Source organism: Malus domestica, chromosome 08 (genome assembly GCF_042453785.1).
Source record: "Malus domestica chromosome 08, GDT2T_hap1".
NCBI classification, from domain to species: Eukaryota; Viridiplantae; Streptophyta; class Magnoliopsida; order Rosales; family Rosaceae; genus Malus; species Malus domestica.
In genome coordinates this window covers 3,240,204-3,256,871 of record NC_091668.1, presented here as the reverse complement: position 1 = coordinate 3,256,871, position 16,668 = coordinate 3,240,204, and the positions used below count along the sequence as shown (strand labels likewise).

Sequence of the window (16,668 nt, the reverse complement as noted above, 5' to 3'; positions counted from 1 at the left end):
ATACCAAGCAAGCTTGGTAATGCTCCAGCTGAAAATTTACACACAACAAAATAAAAAGTAAAAACAGAGCTAGTGTAATTTTTTAATTGGAAACGATGCATATCATTAATAAACAAATGGTTTCAAACAATCAATGCCGACATAAACTCAAAAAACAGGGAATTGGATCCTCGCCGGATCTAATTCATGGGGATCCTAGGGATCAACTTATATAGCCGTTGATAAAAAATCGTGCAGTTATAATTTTTTTATTTTTTATTTTTCACGTAAAACGAGATTATTTTACTTTTAAAACATTTAATTGTGACCGTACTATTTTTTATCAACGGCCCACGTGGGTTTATCCCTAGGATCCCCAGCAATTAGATCTGGCGAGGATCCAATTCCAAAAAACAGGGCTTTGGATTTCAATTCGGATTCAAAAGATTATAATCATCGTCATATCTTAACCATTTATCGTATATCGTATGTTTATAAATTATTTAAAATTAAAAAAATAATAATTAACAAAAATTGATCGTATAATTTATAATAAACAACCATAATGTAAGAATCTGTAAGACCTCTACAAAAAGGATATCCTCTTCCCAAAGAAAGCTAGTGTTTGAATACAAATTGCAAAGTAATAATTTCTTCCAAAAAAAAAAAATACCAAGTAATAATTGTACGCTTGTCGTTCATAAATGGTAACTTAATGAAGGCTTGATGATTTTTAATCCTTTTCTTTTTCACATGATTACTTTGTTTCCGCGGAGTGCGTTGGAATTGGCCTCCACAGAATATGACAGCACACCAACCACTCACTTTACTTTAATTTACTTGATTGACTTGGAATAATCATACAAGCTGGATACAAGAGAGGCAACGCAACGAACCATTCTGCATTTCTTCTACATCATTTCTTCTATTTTGCGGAGGCTCAAAAAATGGCTGACGGGATCATTTCCACGCTACTGGATCGGCTGGCTTCAACAGTTTACGAGTACGTTGACGAAGAGGTGAGACTTGTTTTGGACGCCAAGAAAGATGTTGAAGAATTTGCTGGCAATCTCAGAGCTATTCAAGCCGTTCTCGAAGATGCAGAGCAAAGGCAAGTCAAGGAGGCCGGCGTGAGGATCTGGTTGGATCGGCTCAAAGACATATCCTTCCAGATGGTGGACGTGCTGGACGAGTGGAACACTGACATGCTGAGACAACAGGTTGAGAAGCAAGAACGAGAAGGTGAAGATGTTGTTGTTCCTGAGGAGGAGAAGAAGAAGAAGAAGGTAACTTTCTCTGTTTCCTCTAGCTGCTTTTGTTTTCGCAAAGCCAAAGAAGTGATTTTTCGCAGTAAAATTGCGAGTAGGATAAAAGATCTGAATGGTAGGCTAACTGAGATTGATGAGCAAAGTAAAAGGTATGGGTTTCTACACACAGAAAGAGGCATTCAACAATTACCTGAACGGCAGAGGACTTCGTCTTTTGTCGTCCAGTCAGAGGTATTTGGTCGGGATGAGGAAAAAGAAATTCTGAAAAAAAAGTTGTTGAGTGATGGTGGAGAAGATCGGAGGGGGCTCCTTATCATCCCTATTCTAGGGATGGGGGGAATGGGAAAAACAACTCTAGCCCAACTTGTTTATAATGATGACAAGGTTAAAGCCTATTTTGAGATTAGAGTGTGGGTTTGTGTCTCAAATCCTTTTGATGAGATTAAGATTGCCAAAGCTATAAGCGGTGATGATGCCCAAAGCTCAAATGAGTTGGATCGTGTCTTGCACCGCATGTCAACATCCATCGAGGGCAAAAGGTTTCTCCTTGTCCTAGATGATGTGTGGACCCACGACCGTGAGAAGTGGGAAAAATTAAGGGCACCACTAATCAAAAGTGGTGCTCCTGGTAGTAAAATTTTGGTGACCACACGAAAGCGTGAGGTCGTTGATATGATGAGAGCAAAAAATGAAATGATCAATTTGGGAGGGTTGAGGGAAGAATATTGTTTATCAATCTTCAATTGCATGGCGTTTGATGATACAGAAGTAGAAGAGTCCAAGGCGTTTGAAGATATTAGTAGGGATATTGTGAAGAAATGCAAGGGCTTACCTCTTGCTGCAAAAGCATTAGGTAGTCTCATGTGCAATAAGAAAACACAGAGGGAATGGCTAGATGTCTTGAATAGTAAGATATGGGATCGAGAAGAGGTGGAGCAAGAAGTTTTTCAACCACTTTTTCTAAGTTATTATGATTTGGCGCCAGCAGTCAAATGTTGTCTTTTGTATTGTGCTAGTTTTCCTAAAGATCATAAGTTTGAGAGGGATGAGTTGATTAATCTTTGGATGGCACAAGATTATCTTAATTCAAAAGGGGATAAAGATGAGGGAGAAGTTGGTCAAGCAATTTTTGATAACTTAGTAGCACGGTCTTTTTTTCAAGATTTGGAGAAAGACAGTGTTAGTGGTAAAATTACAGGTTGCAAAATGCATGATATTGTTCATGACTTTGTGCAATATCTCACTAAGAATGAATGTTTGATCACTGAGGATGTTGACGGTGAAATAGAGGGTTTGGGTGAAAAGGTTCGTCATTTGACCTTAACCTTTAGGTCGAAACGTGATAAGTTTCTGTCGTTCCGACCTTCTAATGCATATTACAATTGCAAAAACCTACGTTCACTCTCATATTTTCATTCATTCTTTGCTACGATAGACTCAAACTTCATTCTACAATTGAAATGTCTTAGGACATTAAATTTGAGTTACAATTGCATAAGTGAAGTCCCAAAGGAAATTGGTGAATTAATACATTTGAGGCATATTGATTTGTCATGGAATCATGGTTTGAAGATATTGCCGGATAGTATTTGTGAGTTGTACAATTTGTATACCTTGCGCATTTGTTATTGCAGGTCACTTGAAAAATTACCTGATAACATGGGAAAGTTGATTAGCTTAAAGCACCTTTATGTTTATGGTTGTGGTAAGCTGGAGTACTTGCCAAAAGGAATTCGGAGATTAAAAAAATTGAAAAGAATTGATGCGTGTGTTGTGGTTTGTGGTGAGGATGAGAACAGAGCAGCATTACAAGTGGGAGATCTGAGAGTCTTGAACCTTGAGGGCAGTCTCATCATAAAATTGAAGGGGAATGTGAAAGATGAGAGAGAGCTTGAGAAAGCACAGTTGTGGCACATGAAGAAACTCTTTCATCTCGAAATTGATTCTAAGGATGTTCAATACAAGCAGACAAGAAGCACTGTAGAAATACTGAATGGGCTACGACCGCACGAAAATCTGGACTCTTTAGACATTTCTTATCATTCAGGCACCACCTGTCCCAATTGGATCATGTCTTTGCACAACTTAAGAATCATCTATCTATTTGAATGGAGTGAATGTCAGTTTTTGCCTCCTCTTGGGAAATTGCCCCACCTTGAAAAGCTGACTTTGGATGCAGTGGATAAGGTGAAAAAGATTGGTGGTGAATTTTTGGGAATAGTCGACGAAGATGAGTCGTCATTGAAATCATCATCATCCTTATTTTTTCCAAAGTTGAAAGAATTCGAAATTCGTTTCATGTCAGTGTTGGAGGAGTGGGAAGTAGGCGTGGAAGGGTGGAACAAAGAGGATTCAGAAATTTCAATCATGCCATGCCTTTCCTCTTTAGAAATTCGTTTCTGCAAAGGCATAAAAACACTGCCAGACTTCCTCTGGAAAACACCACTGCAGGAACAAGGCAGTGGAGAGGAGCGGCCCAAGATTTCTCAAATCCCAAACATCAAAATCTTTTAATCCTTAAGGTAATTGAGCACTATCTATCTTATTTACACATGTACGTATGCTATCATCATATTTGTTTATTTTTCTTATTTTTCTTTTTTCAGAATTAAGATAATCTTCAAAGGACATGAACAACGTCGATCAAGTGGTGACTCGCGAGCTAGGCATATCTATTAATCTTCTTTGAAAGGTTATTTTCTTTCCTTTTTATATATACTGATTTATGAAGCACTTTTTAGTAACTATTCATATGTCCGTGCCAAATTCAATATCAAATTTGCACGGCGCATAATTTTCTTATCTTAGTTGCTTAAGTTTTCGCAGAAAATAGTAAGACTTGAGCAGAGGTGAGCCAAATTAAAGAGCGTCAGTTGAAGTCACCTTCAGGTTTCTCATGAGGTTTGTTGTTTGGCTTTAATATACATTATTTGGTCGTTTCTTAGGAAAATTTAATTCTAGGACAATGTCATATAGATGTTGCTGAATAGGTAATTTACCTATCGTTTCAGGGATTCTGTAGAACCTAAAAGCGTGATGTCGACCATCAACATACCATTACTGCAGCTTCCCCACAAAATTTGATCATCTTCACCTAAGTCATGAGAACCTGCAGGCATTGGAAAGTGATTCCTCAAAGCATTCCTCTGCTGTCTCCTCATTGCTTGGACCTGCGCTTAATGATCCTTCATGGCCATTTTTCAACAGGTCAAATACAATCACGTGAACAGGGGAGCTAACTGCATTTCGCATAGACGTAGTTTGGTTTGAGGAGCTTACAAGATTGTACATCTCCTTGTAAAGGATAGTCATACTATGTAATTTTGGCGTGTAGAGTTCTTTCTCCTTCAATTGGGTTGAAATCCCCAACAATGTTTATACTGAGGTCCCTTTCAGTGGTGCACCCCATCCTCTCCTGTACGTATTCTTCCATAACGCTAATGAATATCATACTTCTTTTCATTTAGACGAAGTTCGGTGTATAGTATAGTTGGGCGGCCTGGAATAAAAGCCGTGAACCTGGAATAAATGGTTAGCTCTCTACCACCTTGGCCTTGTCTAAAGAAAAAGGCCAGTATTTCAGTTGAAATATAACGATCCAAGTCTTCAGTTCCAAGCAAAGAAACTCAACAAATAGCTCACAACAACAGATGCATTTAAAACAGTTTTAGTTGTCCGAAAGCACTTTTAGCAATTCTAAAAGCACTTCAAAACAGGCTCACATCAAAACACACTCATAGACATGCTTAATGTGATGCACTGAATAAGAATTTATTAATGAAGCTGCAAATCTGACAATTGTTGAAGCAAATGTCATCATCTAAACATTAAACATACATGTATTCACCACCTCGAATCGCATTCGCAGCTCTTTTTCCGTCTTCTTCGGCCTCCTTCTCCCTCTCCTTCCAGTTCTCGTACACATGATCATCCGTCTGCAGCTCATGCCAGCATATCGGACAAGAATTGTGCTCATCCTGCCACAATCAAAACAACCCAAAAACCCGTCAGTCAGCCACTTAAAATTCGAATTGAACGCAACCAATGAGATACATTAGCAATATTGCAAATGTTGAAAAATTAGTATTACCAGCCATGGCTTTAGGCAAGGAGGATGAAAAGTGTGCTTGCAGGGCAACTCCATTTTGTCATTGACAACCAAGTTTTCCTTACAAATGCAGCAATCTGCGTCCTCTCCGAGCTCCTTCAACACTTCCTCGGTGATCGTGATCACCGGAAGATTGGCCACCACCTGTTTGCTCGCAGGCGGGACCCTCGGAGCCGCCCTCACGTCATCCAAAATCCTCGGCGGCAAAACGCTGTCGAGGTTGTCAATGAGCGATTGAAGCAGATTCACTGCGCCTTCCGAGTTCTCTTCGATTCCAGGACCCGACTCAGAAGACCACCCCGCCGCCATGGCCGCGGTCAAAAGATTCGACTGCACCAGCCACCGCGGCTGCGGCGGCTCCCGCCCCAAAGTCAAATGCCCCTCAAACAAATATCCTAAAAAACCAAAAATTCAATTCCAATAAAAGAAAATAAATTTTGGGAACGTCCTCGAACAGCGAATGAAGAGCGACGGAGAAGCGGAGGAGTAATGGTCCCGGAGCAGCGAATTAAGAGCGGTGACGGCGTCCTCGAATTTGTGCTTCTTGGAAACGTCCTTGTGGAGCTCCTCCAATCGCTGCTCCAATTTCTTTTCGTCTTTGAATTTGACTTCCATTTTCAGATTCGGGTTAAATCGGTTTGTATCGTATCGGATATTTTATTTTTCTGCGTTTTTCGGAGTCGGATTATTCTTATATTTCTGTGAGTTTGGGTTGGCGAGGAGGTCACCGTTGGGAGACGAAGGTGGGAATCGGATCGTCTGCACGCAGTCTCACATTCCAACTGTCTGTCCACGTCACTGCGTTCTCACGCCTTCTCGTTACTTCATAAACGACACCTTTATCAACGTCGTTTGATTTACATGTGGTCGTTTGCATGAGTTGCCTGGTGGTGGGTAAGTTTTGACACTAAAAAATTCAACATGAAGCAAAAGATTACCAAAAAGTTAGGACATGTATGAAGTTGTTTGTGCTTCAGTTTTTTTTTTCTTTTAGTTTTTTATACATTTTTTCTTCACGTTATTTTATCTGAGTTCGTTTGATTTTCAATCATATTAACAAAAGATTCTTGTATACCCATTAGAATATATAGTTGTTATTGTGCCCAATAGATGGGTTAGAGAGAGCCCACTAAAGATGGGAAGATGAAGCCCCAGTTTGGGGTTGAGGTGATTTTTAAAAAAGTTGGTAGAGTTTTTTATGTTTGGTAAACATTCCAAAACAACTTTATTTCAAAGTTTCAGATGAAAAAAAGCCAAAAAATGGAAGCTGCAAAAAGCGGCTTATTATACAAAACATGGAGCTACAATACTTTGTTAATGAATTTTTCCAATTTTTCCAATTATACAAAAAGCAGCTTCAACTGAAATTTTGATCATCTTCAACAATGCCATGATATCTTAGCAGGCGTTCGAAAATGAATCCTTAAAGCCTTTTGACTCCTTGCTGCTTGGACCTGTGCTCTTTCATGGTGATTTTTCAACAGGTCAGATACAATAATCATGTGAACAGAGAAGTTAACGGCATTGGCTGGCATGAAATGGATTGACGGTAGCACAAGACTTAGTTTGGTTTGAGGATGATTGTATATTTTCTATTTAATCATGTGAACAGAGAAGTTAACGGCATTGACTGGCACAAAATGGATTGACGATAGCACAAGACTCAGATACAATAATCATAGCGATCATGCGGTTGGATTTTGGACTTTGGAGAAGGATTATATTTTCTTAATGAATGAAGTAAAAAGTTTCATCATACAACTAGTTAGTTGCAGATGGAGTTACAATTTTAGTTAACTTGGCCATGCCCAACGATGTATCAAAGCTTGTGAATCTCCTAAAATTGAGTCCCACTCAACGTAATGTGAGATAGCTATACTTAATGAAAGATTCTCTCTTATAATCAAGACATAGTCTAATAACATTATTCGCCTAATATATATTTGCTCCATGTTCTAAGTTTGTATTACGTATATTATAAGAGTTTCTCTCTTACTCAAAATACTTCTAAGTTTGTATTACGTATATTATAAGAGTTTCTCTCTTACTCAAAATACTTGTCATATGACATTGCTACACACCTAAAAGTTATATAAAAGGGTTTCAAATCTTATTGTGGGTTATCACTTCTTTTTTTTCTCAAGATACAATTTTTTTTTGGGTCAAATGATGATTTCATTGCAAGGGACGGATCCCATATAAAAAATTCAATAAAAATATTTAATAGTTCGAATTGTTATGTAAGTATAAATATTACATAATTAGGTGTACTTGATTAAGTGTGCATTCTACAATTGCTTTTTATGTGTCTTTGTTCAAAATACAATGATTTATTAGAAAATAAAGTCCAAGTGTTTTTCCAACCATCAAGCAACTTTTTAGACAACAAAAAAAAAAGAAAACTAACAAAAAGTCCAAAAAAACTTTAGTTTTAATGAAAAATTACAAATAAATGTGTAGTGAATAATACCAGTGAAAGTGAATAATACGAGAGTGTTTCGCTAAAACTCAAAAAAAAAAAAACCCATAAAGCAATTGTATATTTTGACTCAAATTCCTCGACAATCAAGAAATTCATGGATTGTTGAATAGGAGAGAATCCAGTAAGCTTGAAACATGAGGTGCTATACTCTAATTATATAATGACATGTAGTGTTTTGTTTCGTGTTCTGAATACACTGAAAAATTTGTTGTTGAATAGCGAGCAAAGTTACAATTCACTCGTGATGCCCATCTGCTGAAAGTCATCATTCAAAAAAAAAATTTGTACTATTTTTATTTACTATTCACCTGAATAATTTCATTTGCTTCATCTAAAGAGAGGAAGATAAAGTTGGACCCTTTCTAGACCTTAGTGCCCCGAGTCCAAGGACCAGGAAATATGTGCTTTTGGGTGTGAAAGAGAGAAATAAGAGTCATTGATTTGTGTGAGATGGGCTAACGAAATAAGTTAATAGGACCATCAAATTCAATTTTGAGTAGTCCAGATTATCCAATCCTTGAGCTTCGGACAATTAGATACAGAGTGGATCTCTATCCCTAGGTTAGTACTTCCTGCATATCAAATTGTAAGACTTATAGGCCTAGTCTCCTTTGATGTAGAAGCTTTTGATTGAATATATTGGATTGGAGCAAGTGAGACTACATTCATAATACCATAATCCTATCTTGTGACCTCCTGATCTAATAATTCAATATCATGTAAAAAAACATATAAATAATAACAAAATGTCACAATGATGATAAATTCGATCCATACAAGTTGTTCTCCCTTTTGAGAGAAAAGGGTAGTTTTGGGGCTTCGTCTGGGTTGTTCAGATTGTACTGTCTGCAGTACAATCTTTAGCATCTTCGATCCTTGTACTGCATTTTGGGTTTTTTTTCTTAGGACAAAATTGCCATCAAGCCCAAATACTTAGCGGGGCCCCATATTTTCTAAATTCCAAATCAGCCCCTCTAAACACTGTTAATCATACAAAATCAAAAGACGTCCAGAAACCCACTGAGACAAAATCGTAAATAATAACAACTCCAAGGGTACATCCGAACGCACATCTCGTACCAAACAATTAACAACGTACACACCAAACGGATCAAACTATCCATTTTTCTAAATTTCTTGCCCGTCTCTGGCAAGTCTTCTTCTCCAAAAATCCCCCAAAAATCCGCTGCTTCTACTTTCTCTCTCTAGAAATCGAAGAAGATGATGCACATGACCTTCTACTGGAGCCGGCAGGTAACGCTCCTCTTCGACTCGTGGAAAACCGACACGTGGGCGAGCTACTCCCTCACGCTGCTCGCCTGCCTTCTCGTCCCTGTTTTCTACCGGTACCTCGAGGACCTGCGCGTGCGCATCAAGCGCGCGGCCTCCTCGTCTTCCTTGAAATCGGCGTCCGACGCGCCGATCCGGACCCCGCTGATCGGCTCCAAGCTCGGCGGCGCCGGAGGGAGGTTCTCGGCAGGGAGGCTGGCGGAGAGCGTGCTTTTCGGAGTCAACGCGGCGATCGGGTACATGATTATGCTGGCGATCATGTCGTTTAACGGGGGAGTGTTCGTGGCCATCGTTTTGGGGCTGGCGATTGGTTACTGGGCGTTTCGGAGTGGGGACGATGACGTGGCGCGTGTGGTGGTGGATAATTCGTGTGCGTGTGCTTAGAGATTTTTTTGGGTGGATTTAGTAATTTTATAGATACTACTCGAAATCGAAAGGCTGCAACTTGCATCTTTGCCAACTTGCTATCGACATGTAATTGTCTGCTTTCTATAAAAAAATATTGCATTATTGTTGTTGTTTAATTTATACGTTGCTCGATGCATTACGAATATATGAATCCAAAAACGAAAACAGAATCTATCAGCTCGTTGAAACTTTATTAAATTCTAACGTGTACATTTTCGGCAAAAATATTATAAAAAACACTCGAAATCAAAAGTATTCAATCGGAAAGTACCATCATGCTAGACAGCGCGTGAAGCAACAGCACGAGCAACCATGTTTGAAATTGCTTTTAAATAATTAAAAACATTTTTAACGTGTTCATAAATAATTAAAAACACTTTTGACAAAAATATTTTTACTATCAATTTTAAAAAAAAATCTTGAACAAAACTTTTTACAAGTGCTTTTAAAATATAAAAAACATTTATCTCTAAAATCGAGTACAATTTGCTATGTTTCTTTATCTTCCGCATCCTCCGCAGAAGAATCTTTTCGCCTCTTCCAATGGTAGGCAGCTTCGAAAAGCTTCCAGTTCGTGTTATGAGCTTCTTCTGGAAAAAGATAATCAATGTATTCTTCAAACCCAGCAGAACCACCATCTTCAATAACTATTGGCCGCTTCCTCTTCAATCTCCGCGGCAGCTTCGCTTGCACTAACGTAACATCACCGAAATCCCCAAACTCCTCCTCCGTGTTCAGCCATTGTTCTAGCAGCATAGTTCTTTGTTCCTTAAGTTCCGGCGCTGAAGTTCTAAAATATTCCGACGCTCTCTTGAAAACCCTTCTGGCGCGCTGAATGCATTGTTCCTTTTGCTCAATAACATCTTCTGAGCGCATTCCGTCTCCTCCCACCATAGCCGATGCCTCGAATGCTGCGTAACTGATCCACACTTTAACGTGTTGGGTCCGTTCTAAGAGTCGCCCGTACAGATCTCTAGCTCTCTCAAACTCTCTCTCTGCTAGTTCGAAGTCAATATATGACTTCCACAGCAATTCGGGCTTGTCGAGTTGTTTTTGGCTGATGGCATGTTCATAAACTGATCTGGCTCGTTCCGTGTCGCAAAGTTTTTTCTCAAACTCTGCATACCTGATCCACGCATAGCAATTTTCCGGCGACCAATGCAGAAACTTTTCATACAGTTTCCGACAGCGATCAGCATTACGTAGTTGCCACTCAATCTCAATGTACCTCTTAAATATCTTGCCTTTAGCTGCCTTGCCAATTGCAGTACCAAGTATCTTACGTGCATACTCGAGTTTCAGTTGTCGGATCTCAAACTCGGCTGCGAGAATCCACATTTTTGCAAATGTGAACTTCTTATGAGGAATCAGTTCAAGGCACATTCTATAGACAGCGCGTGCATGGTCCTCATCGCGAGCATCAATCTCCTCATACAGTGCATAGTTGATCCAGAGATAAATGTAGCGCTGCCAATACCGCTTTTCTTGAGCCGGTGGTACATTGGCAATCGCTCGATCATAAACTTGTCTAATCTTCTCCTTGTTCCCTGCATTTTCTTCCAGCCTTATATAACCGAACCAGGCATCATAATCCAAAGGATTCTTCCTAACCTCCTGCTCGTACTTGAACCTTGCCTTGTTCACAACTGCATCCTCTATCGCCTGTCTGTCCCCATACCGCTCCTCAAATTCCTCGAACATCCTATACAAAGAAGCAGCCTTTCCTTTTGGTATACGATCGCGCCCTAACTTATAAATACTCCTTGCACGCTCGATTTCTTTGCACCCTTCTTCAAATTCAGCAAAAGCCAGAAACAACCGTTCGGCCTCCTCATCATTGTCTACCATATCCACTGCCGTCTCATACACATCCCTTACCCTTGCAAGGTCGCCATTCTTCATCTCAAACTTGGCATACCGAATCCAAGCGTCAGCTTTTGGATGACATTGTACGAACTGCTCAAAAATCGCTCTCGCGTGATCTATTTCGTTATACCGAAGCTCAAACTTGATGAATTCGATCCAGCCTTGCTGGTCCGGCATCCAATCCATCCACCTCCGAAATATTTCCCGAGCACGAGCCACATTCCCTATCATCTCCTCCATGTGAATATATTTGTACCAGAGCTGATCCACCCTCGGCAAGAGTTGCACAGCACGCTCCCACACATTCCTCGCATGGTTGATCATCTTAATCTTCATCTCCATCCCGGCATACTCGACCCAGACGGTGTGGTTTCGATAATCCACCTCAAGCAGCCGCTCCCAAACAGAGCGTGCACGGTCCAATTCCTTCTGGGACTCCTCCCACCGAGCATACTTGATCCAGACGCGGGCATTCTGCTTCTGGCGCCGGACTTGGTCCTCGAATCCCTTGCGCATTCGGAGGCGAAAATCAGCAAGCTCGGTAGAGTCATTTATCTGCTGTTTGGGAGGACGGATGTCACCCTCTTGACCGTCACGCGCCTCGCGGAGGAGTTGCTCCGCGGTGATTTGGACAGGAGCTGGGGCTTTGTTCTTAACCCTTTTCGCCCGCGGCAGCTTGTCATCGGTGTCCTTCGCCATAATCCTCTGGAAACTAAAAAGTTTGAACTCGAATTCGAAAAAACCCCAACCCCAAATCAAAGTGTGGAAAGGAAAGAATGAGAGGTGTGATTTCTGATAAGGGTTACGAAATCACAATATATAGGAGACTGAGAGTCCCAAATCAAATAGGAAATCGAGAATCCCAAATCAAACAGGAAACTGAGTCCGCGATAAAATTGGACTTCGAGTCCCTGCAGTTCCCCTCTGTGCCCTTTACTTTCGTAATGTTTTTTTAATTAAAAACATTACGAAATCACAATATATATGTGTGATTTCTGATTGTAGTAATGTTATTTTTTTTAAACTCAATTGGAGCAATTGTTTCTTAATTAAAAATTTATTATCATTAATCTCTTAATTTATCAAAACGTGTATTCTTAACTAAAAATTCATTACGATTGGTTATTAAACTTTAATCTAATTGGAGAAATTGTCCCTCAATTTTAACCAAATTGGAGTAATGGTCCCTCAACTTTAACCAAATTGTAGCAATGATCATTCCAACATGACTCATTTTGATACAATTGTGACGAAGGTGACGAAAATGACCATAGCTACACGTTTTGATGAGTTGAGGGACTCCAATTGCAGCAATGATCCTTCAAACATAACTTATTTTGATAAAATTCTAACGAAGTTGACGAAAATGACTATATCTACACATTTTGATGAATTAAGGAACCAATGATAATGAATTTTTAATTGAATGATTATTGTTCTAATTTGATTAAAGTTAAGTGATCATTGTTACAATTTACACATTTCGTAAGTGACAAAAAAAGGATGAAATTCGCCACAGGGTTAAAAATGTAATTTACTCTTAAAAACGCGACGACTCGGCTTGGCTTGGCTCGGCTCTTATTATCTGGTTGCTTCTCTTTCTTCTTCCTTCGTCTTTCGTAATTTTCTTGTGAGAAATTCAGTAATAGAGGGAAAAAGAGATGGCTTGCTTGCACGACCACAGCTGCGAAGATCATGATTGTTCGTCCGGTTGGACTCTCTACGAGCATATCGACCTCCCCAAGGTCCAAATTCTCTGCCTTTCTCCTTTGCTCGCTCTTAATTTCACTATTCCTGCGTTTTTTTTCCTGTATGAACTATCACGCTGCTGCTCTATTTGGGTGGGATTGCAATCTGATTAATATTTTATGATTTTTCGGGTTCATCTGAAAGTACCCAGATGGAAATTTTTCGTTGAAAGATCAGTGACTCGGATTAACCCGTTGAGCTGAAATTCTCTCTCTTACTGGCGTTTTGAGTAAGCATTGCGTTTGTTGTGTATAGATTTCATGATTGCAGTGGAAAATTATGAAATGGGGGTTTGTTGGGCTTTCCGATTTCTGTATGGGTGGCTTTGTGAGGAGTATTTGGTGATTTCTGATGAGCGTTTGTTGATACTTTGGAATACTCCCACACTTAATTCTTCTGTAAATGGCGTGTTTCGTTGGAGCTTGTGTTTGCTGGTTGACATGATGCCACTTTCAGCTGAATTCTGTTTGGATTATAATCATCAGTATGCACCATGGTCCCTCCTTGAAAGGATTTGAAATTTTGTTGTTATAGGTTACTGCTTTGAATGAGGCGGTTCCTGGAAGCGTCAAGTCGGTTTTCAAAGCTTGGGAGCAAAGACTGAATTCTAGTGGGGTAATGATTCCTTATATATGATTGTCTGTTTTATCTTCTTTTTCTGAAGGTGTTTTGAACACTTTCCTGTGAGTGAAACAATAGAGTGATTCACGAACATTATTTGTAGATGTCATTGTTAATGTACTAATCCCAACTTCGTAAGTTTTTATAAATGAAATCTCAGATTGATATGTCATGACAATATTTTAGCACAAGTTTAGGAAGTTACTGATTGAGATCCAGTTCAGGTTTACCATATATTTTGGTGGTAATTTATGTTTGAATTTATAGGCGTAAGAAGGCTCATTGGATCCTACTTTCTGCTACAGGGGCACTTGGAGAGCAATGAGGGTGATCCTGAGTTACTTGTTTACATTCCGTGAGTGTCCCATTTTTTGTTGTTTGATATGTTGTCTTTTATAACATGAGTTATTGACTGCATGAGCATGAAATGGATGGGGACAGGTAGATCCAGTGCTTCAGTACTTTTACCCATTTTCCATCTTTCCGTTCAATTTCAATGGTAGCATGTGCCTGATTCTCCGTAATCTGGTCTGTATGAGTTTGAGTAAGGGACTTAACCTCAGTAGCATCTTCAGGTTCTTCCAAAACGTGAAACTTAATATGTGCATCATTTTATAATTTTCCTTTTGTCGTGCACTCATAGCTCCCTTTCGTGTTTCTTGAATGGTTTGTCATTTCTGTGAAATCCGTAGGAGATACAAGTCATGATCTTGAGGATGTATTTCTATTTTAACTTGTCATTGCTTGTTTTTGCAGAGATTTAATTAGAACCTAGTATTCGCTGATGTTGTTACATACATCTAACTGAGTTATATTTTCCTCATTTATTTTTTTATAGATTTACATCAGATGTAAAGATAAAGAGCATATCTGTTGTCGGTGGTGTTGACGGAACAAGTCCTTCCAAGATGAGGGCGTAAGTTTGACATTTTATATCTTCTACCTAAGGCAAAGCCTTCTTATATTGGTGTAGTTAGAATGATGAGGATTTAAGTGATAATTCGTTTTGGGGTGTGCTATCCACACACCCCTTTTAACTTCTCCCACACCCCTTGTTAATTTCTGTCCTTTGATCTTCTTTAATTCATCCGATCCGACTTCCGAAAATTAAAAGGGTGTGAGAGAAGTAAAAAGGGGTGTGTGGATATCACACCCCTTCGTTTTACTCAAATAAACTCATTGGTAATTTTTTTTCGTCTTAATGTACCACCATTTCCTTGCATAAAGTTCATATTTTCTTGTCTCATCCATTTCATGTTTATGTAGTCAGTACCTATGATTTGGAATTAACTTGGAATATGCAGGGAATTTTTTGCGTTCTTTTCAATATATAGTAGTGATCGTGAGTGTAGCCCTGTATGAGTTTTCTGAGAAAATATCTATTGAAACAGCCTTTGATGGATGTCCAATATTCACTTCATCTCGTTTCATATATTTGGAAAAACTAAAATTAGAACTGCATTGCTTAAATTAGGTTCATCAACAGAGAAGGCATTGACTTTTCAGATGCTCAAGGAATGCAAGCTATTCAGGTATTGCATTCGTATTAGCTTGTTGGAAAGCTAATTGATAAGTTCAACTTTTCAGCTTTGAAACATGTGTTCTTGTTGTTTTAAGGAGTGGGATCTGGTCGAAAATTTCCAAGGAACGTTGGAGTACCAGACAAGGTATTTATTTATAGCCTCCTGTGCTACAAAGATCATGTTTTGTAATGTTTGAGAACATGATACCTGTAAAAATTGAGGGGAAATATTATTCCTTTTCAAACTGACAACACCGAAGGTAATCCATTTAAACCATCAACTATCCTTCTGATACTACTTTTGTCCACATAATCAGATATTCCAAATTTCAAAACGTGGCCAGCATCACATTGCATTTTCCCGATAGTTTTGGTGGTGATACAACTAAGATAGAGTACATTGGCTTTAAGGGCGAAGCTACAAAGGTAATTTCATTCCATACGAGCAGATTTTGTTGTGCAACTTCGGCAAATAATACATTTTTCTTGTCTACGATGAACAGTTGAAGAGGGATGTTGTCGCAACAATTGTTTACGAACTCAGGCCAAATCCTTCCGATCACAAGTAAGTCTTCGTTATCCATGTGGAATCGTAAAATGTTGATGACTCCTTTATTTAGACATAGCAGTCGTCATTAAATCTCGCTTCATGGACATTGCATTTTCTTTGGCACGCTGCTTTATCAGTACAACTCCATCCCTAGAGTTTCATGTCCTGTCAAGTGAACTGATGCATGTATATGTTTCGTTTTTTGTCAATTGTTCTCGTCTGTAGGACAAAGGCTGAAGGTGGGGGTCTCTCACATGTTGAATGAACAAGTCAAACGCTACCTGCAATCTGCGGTGTTTCTTAAGGATTAAATACTCTCTGTAGTTTGTATGTTGATACCTTAAAAACAAGGAAGTACTGAATTGTTGGCACAATTCTTTTATTTGTGGCATCTTTATGGTTGGGAAATGTTAGTCGAAATAAACCAGATGGAGGTTATGATAAGGCTTATGCTATCATATTCATATGCTTCAGTTTTAATTTTCTTATATCTTTCGAGCTAAGCCACACAATGCTTTGTCATAATAATTTGATTTCGAACTTGTCATTGCGAAATTGAACCGATGAAATCTCAGTTACACCTTACCAGTAAAGATAATTATCATTAACAAATTAACCCATATTTAGTTTTAAAACACAATCTTGGGAGTTACAGCTTAATTTAATAACAAACAATTCAATAAAAACCCAAAATTGCACTAATAGTAGTTGCTCGAATTTTCCCTATCCTCTCCGTAGTTTTTTTTTGTTACCTTTCGTCTTTGTAGTTTTGCTTTGTTTTCACTTTAGTTCAATCCGTTAAATTAGTTTTTCATCTATTTTGTG

General features: G+C 38.9%; 5 protein-coding genes across 10 annotated transcripts; 3 read left to right on the top strand and 2 right to left on the bottom strand.

Moving 5' to 3' along the window:
• The first annotated feature begins 651 nt into the window (after positions 1-651).
• On the top strand, positions 652-4,713 carry LOC103440598 (putative disease resistance protein RGA4). Of its 6 annotated transcripts, none has more exons than XM_029106698.2 (4): positions 652-3,769; positions 3,861-3,939; positions 4,074-4,148; positions 4,259-4,713. In XM_029106698.2, exon 1 carries the CDS (start codon positions 927-929, stop codon positions 3,759-3,761), a length of 2,835 nt encoding a protein of 944 aa, XP_028962531.2. In that variant the 5' UTR covers positions 652-926; the 3' UTR covers positions 3,762-3,769; positions 3,861-3,939; positions 4,074-4,148; positions 4,259-4,713. The 6 variants fall into 6 exon arrangements, with proteins under 6 accessions (XP_028962531.2, XP_028962535.2, XP_028962534.2 ...); XM_029106702.2 differs by having other exon boundaries at positions 4,065-4,148; XM_029106701.2 differs by having other exon boundaries at positions 4,056-4,148.
• Positions 4,714-4,857: 144 nt separating this feature from the next.
• LOC103410556 (E3 ubiquitin-protein ligase AIP2-like) lies at positions 4,858-5,790 on the bottom strand. The gene is made up of 2 exons (XM_070827110.1): positions 5,338-5,790; positions 4,858-5,224 (listed from the first exon to the last, which is right to left on the bottom strand). The coding sequence occupies exons 1-2, from the start codon at positions 5,662-5,664 to the stop codon at positions 5,075-5,077; spliced, it is 477 nt and encodes a 158-aa protein (XP_070683211.1). The 5' UTR covers positions 5,665-5,790; the 3' UTR covers positions 4,858-5,074.
• Positions 5,791-8,955: 3,165 nt separating this feature from the next.
• On the bottom strand, positions 8,956-12,303 carry LOC103410562 (uncharacterized). Its single transcript, XM_008349248.3, has one exon. The coding sequence runs from the start codon at positions 12,098-12,100 to the stop codon at positions 10,025-10,027; it is 2,076 nt and encodes a 691-aa protein (XP_008347470.3). The 5' UTR covers positions 12,101-12,303; the 3' UTR covers positions 8,956-10,024.
• On the top strand, positions 9,059-9,637 carry LOC103410555 (copper transporter 5.1-like). The gene has a single exon (XM_008349244.4). The coding sequence runs from the start codon at positions 9,059-9,061 to the stop codon at positions 9,509-9,511; it is 453 nt and encodes a 150-aa protein (XP_008347466.3). The 3' UTR covers positions 9,512-9,637.
• A 600-nt stretch (positions 12,304-12,903) lies between the features above and the next one.
• On the top strand, positions 12,904-16,323 carry LOC103440599 (uncharacterized). The gene is made up of 9 exons (XM_070826633.1): positions 12,904-13,146; positions 13,685-13,765; positions 14,077-14,126; positions 14,610-14,687; positions 15,246-15,303; positions 15,389-15,438; positions 15,611-15,719; positions 15,797-15,858; positions 16,069-16,323. Exons 1-9 carry the CDS (start codon positions 13,063-13,065, stop codon positions 16,106-16,108), a joined length of 612 nt encoding a protein of 203 aa, XP_070682734.1. The 5' UTR covers positions 12,904-13,062; the 3' UTR covers positions 16,109-16,323.
• Positions 16,324-16,668: the final 345 nt, after the last annotated feature.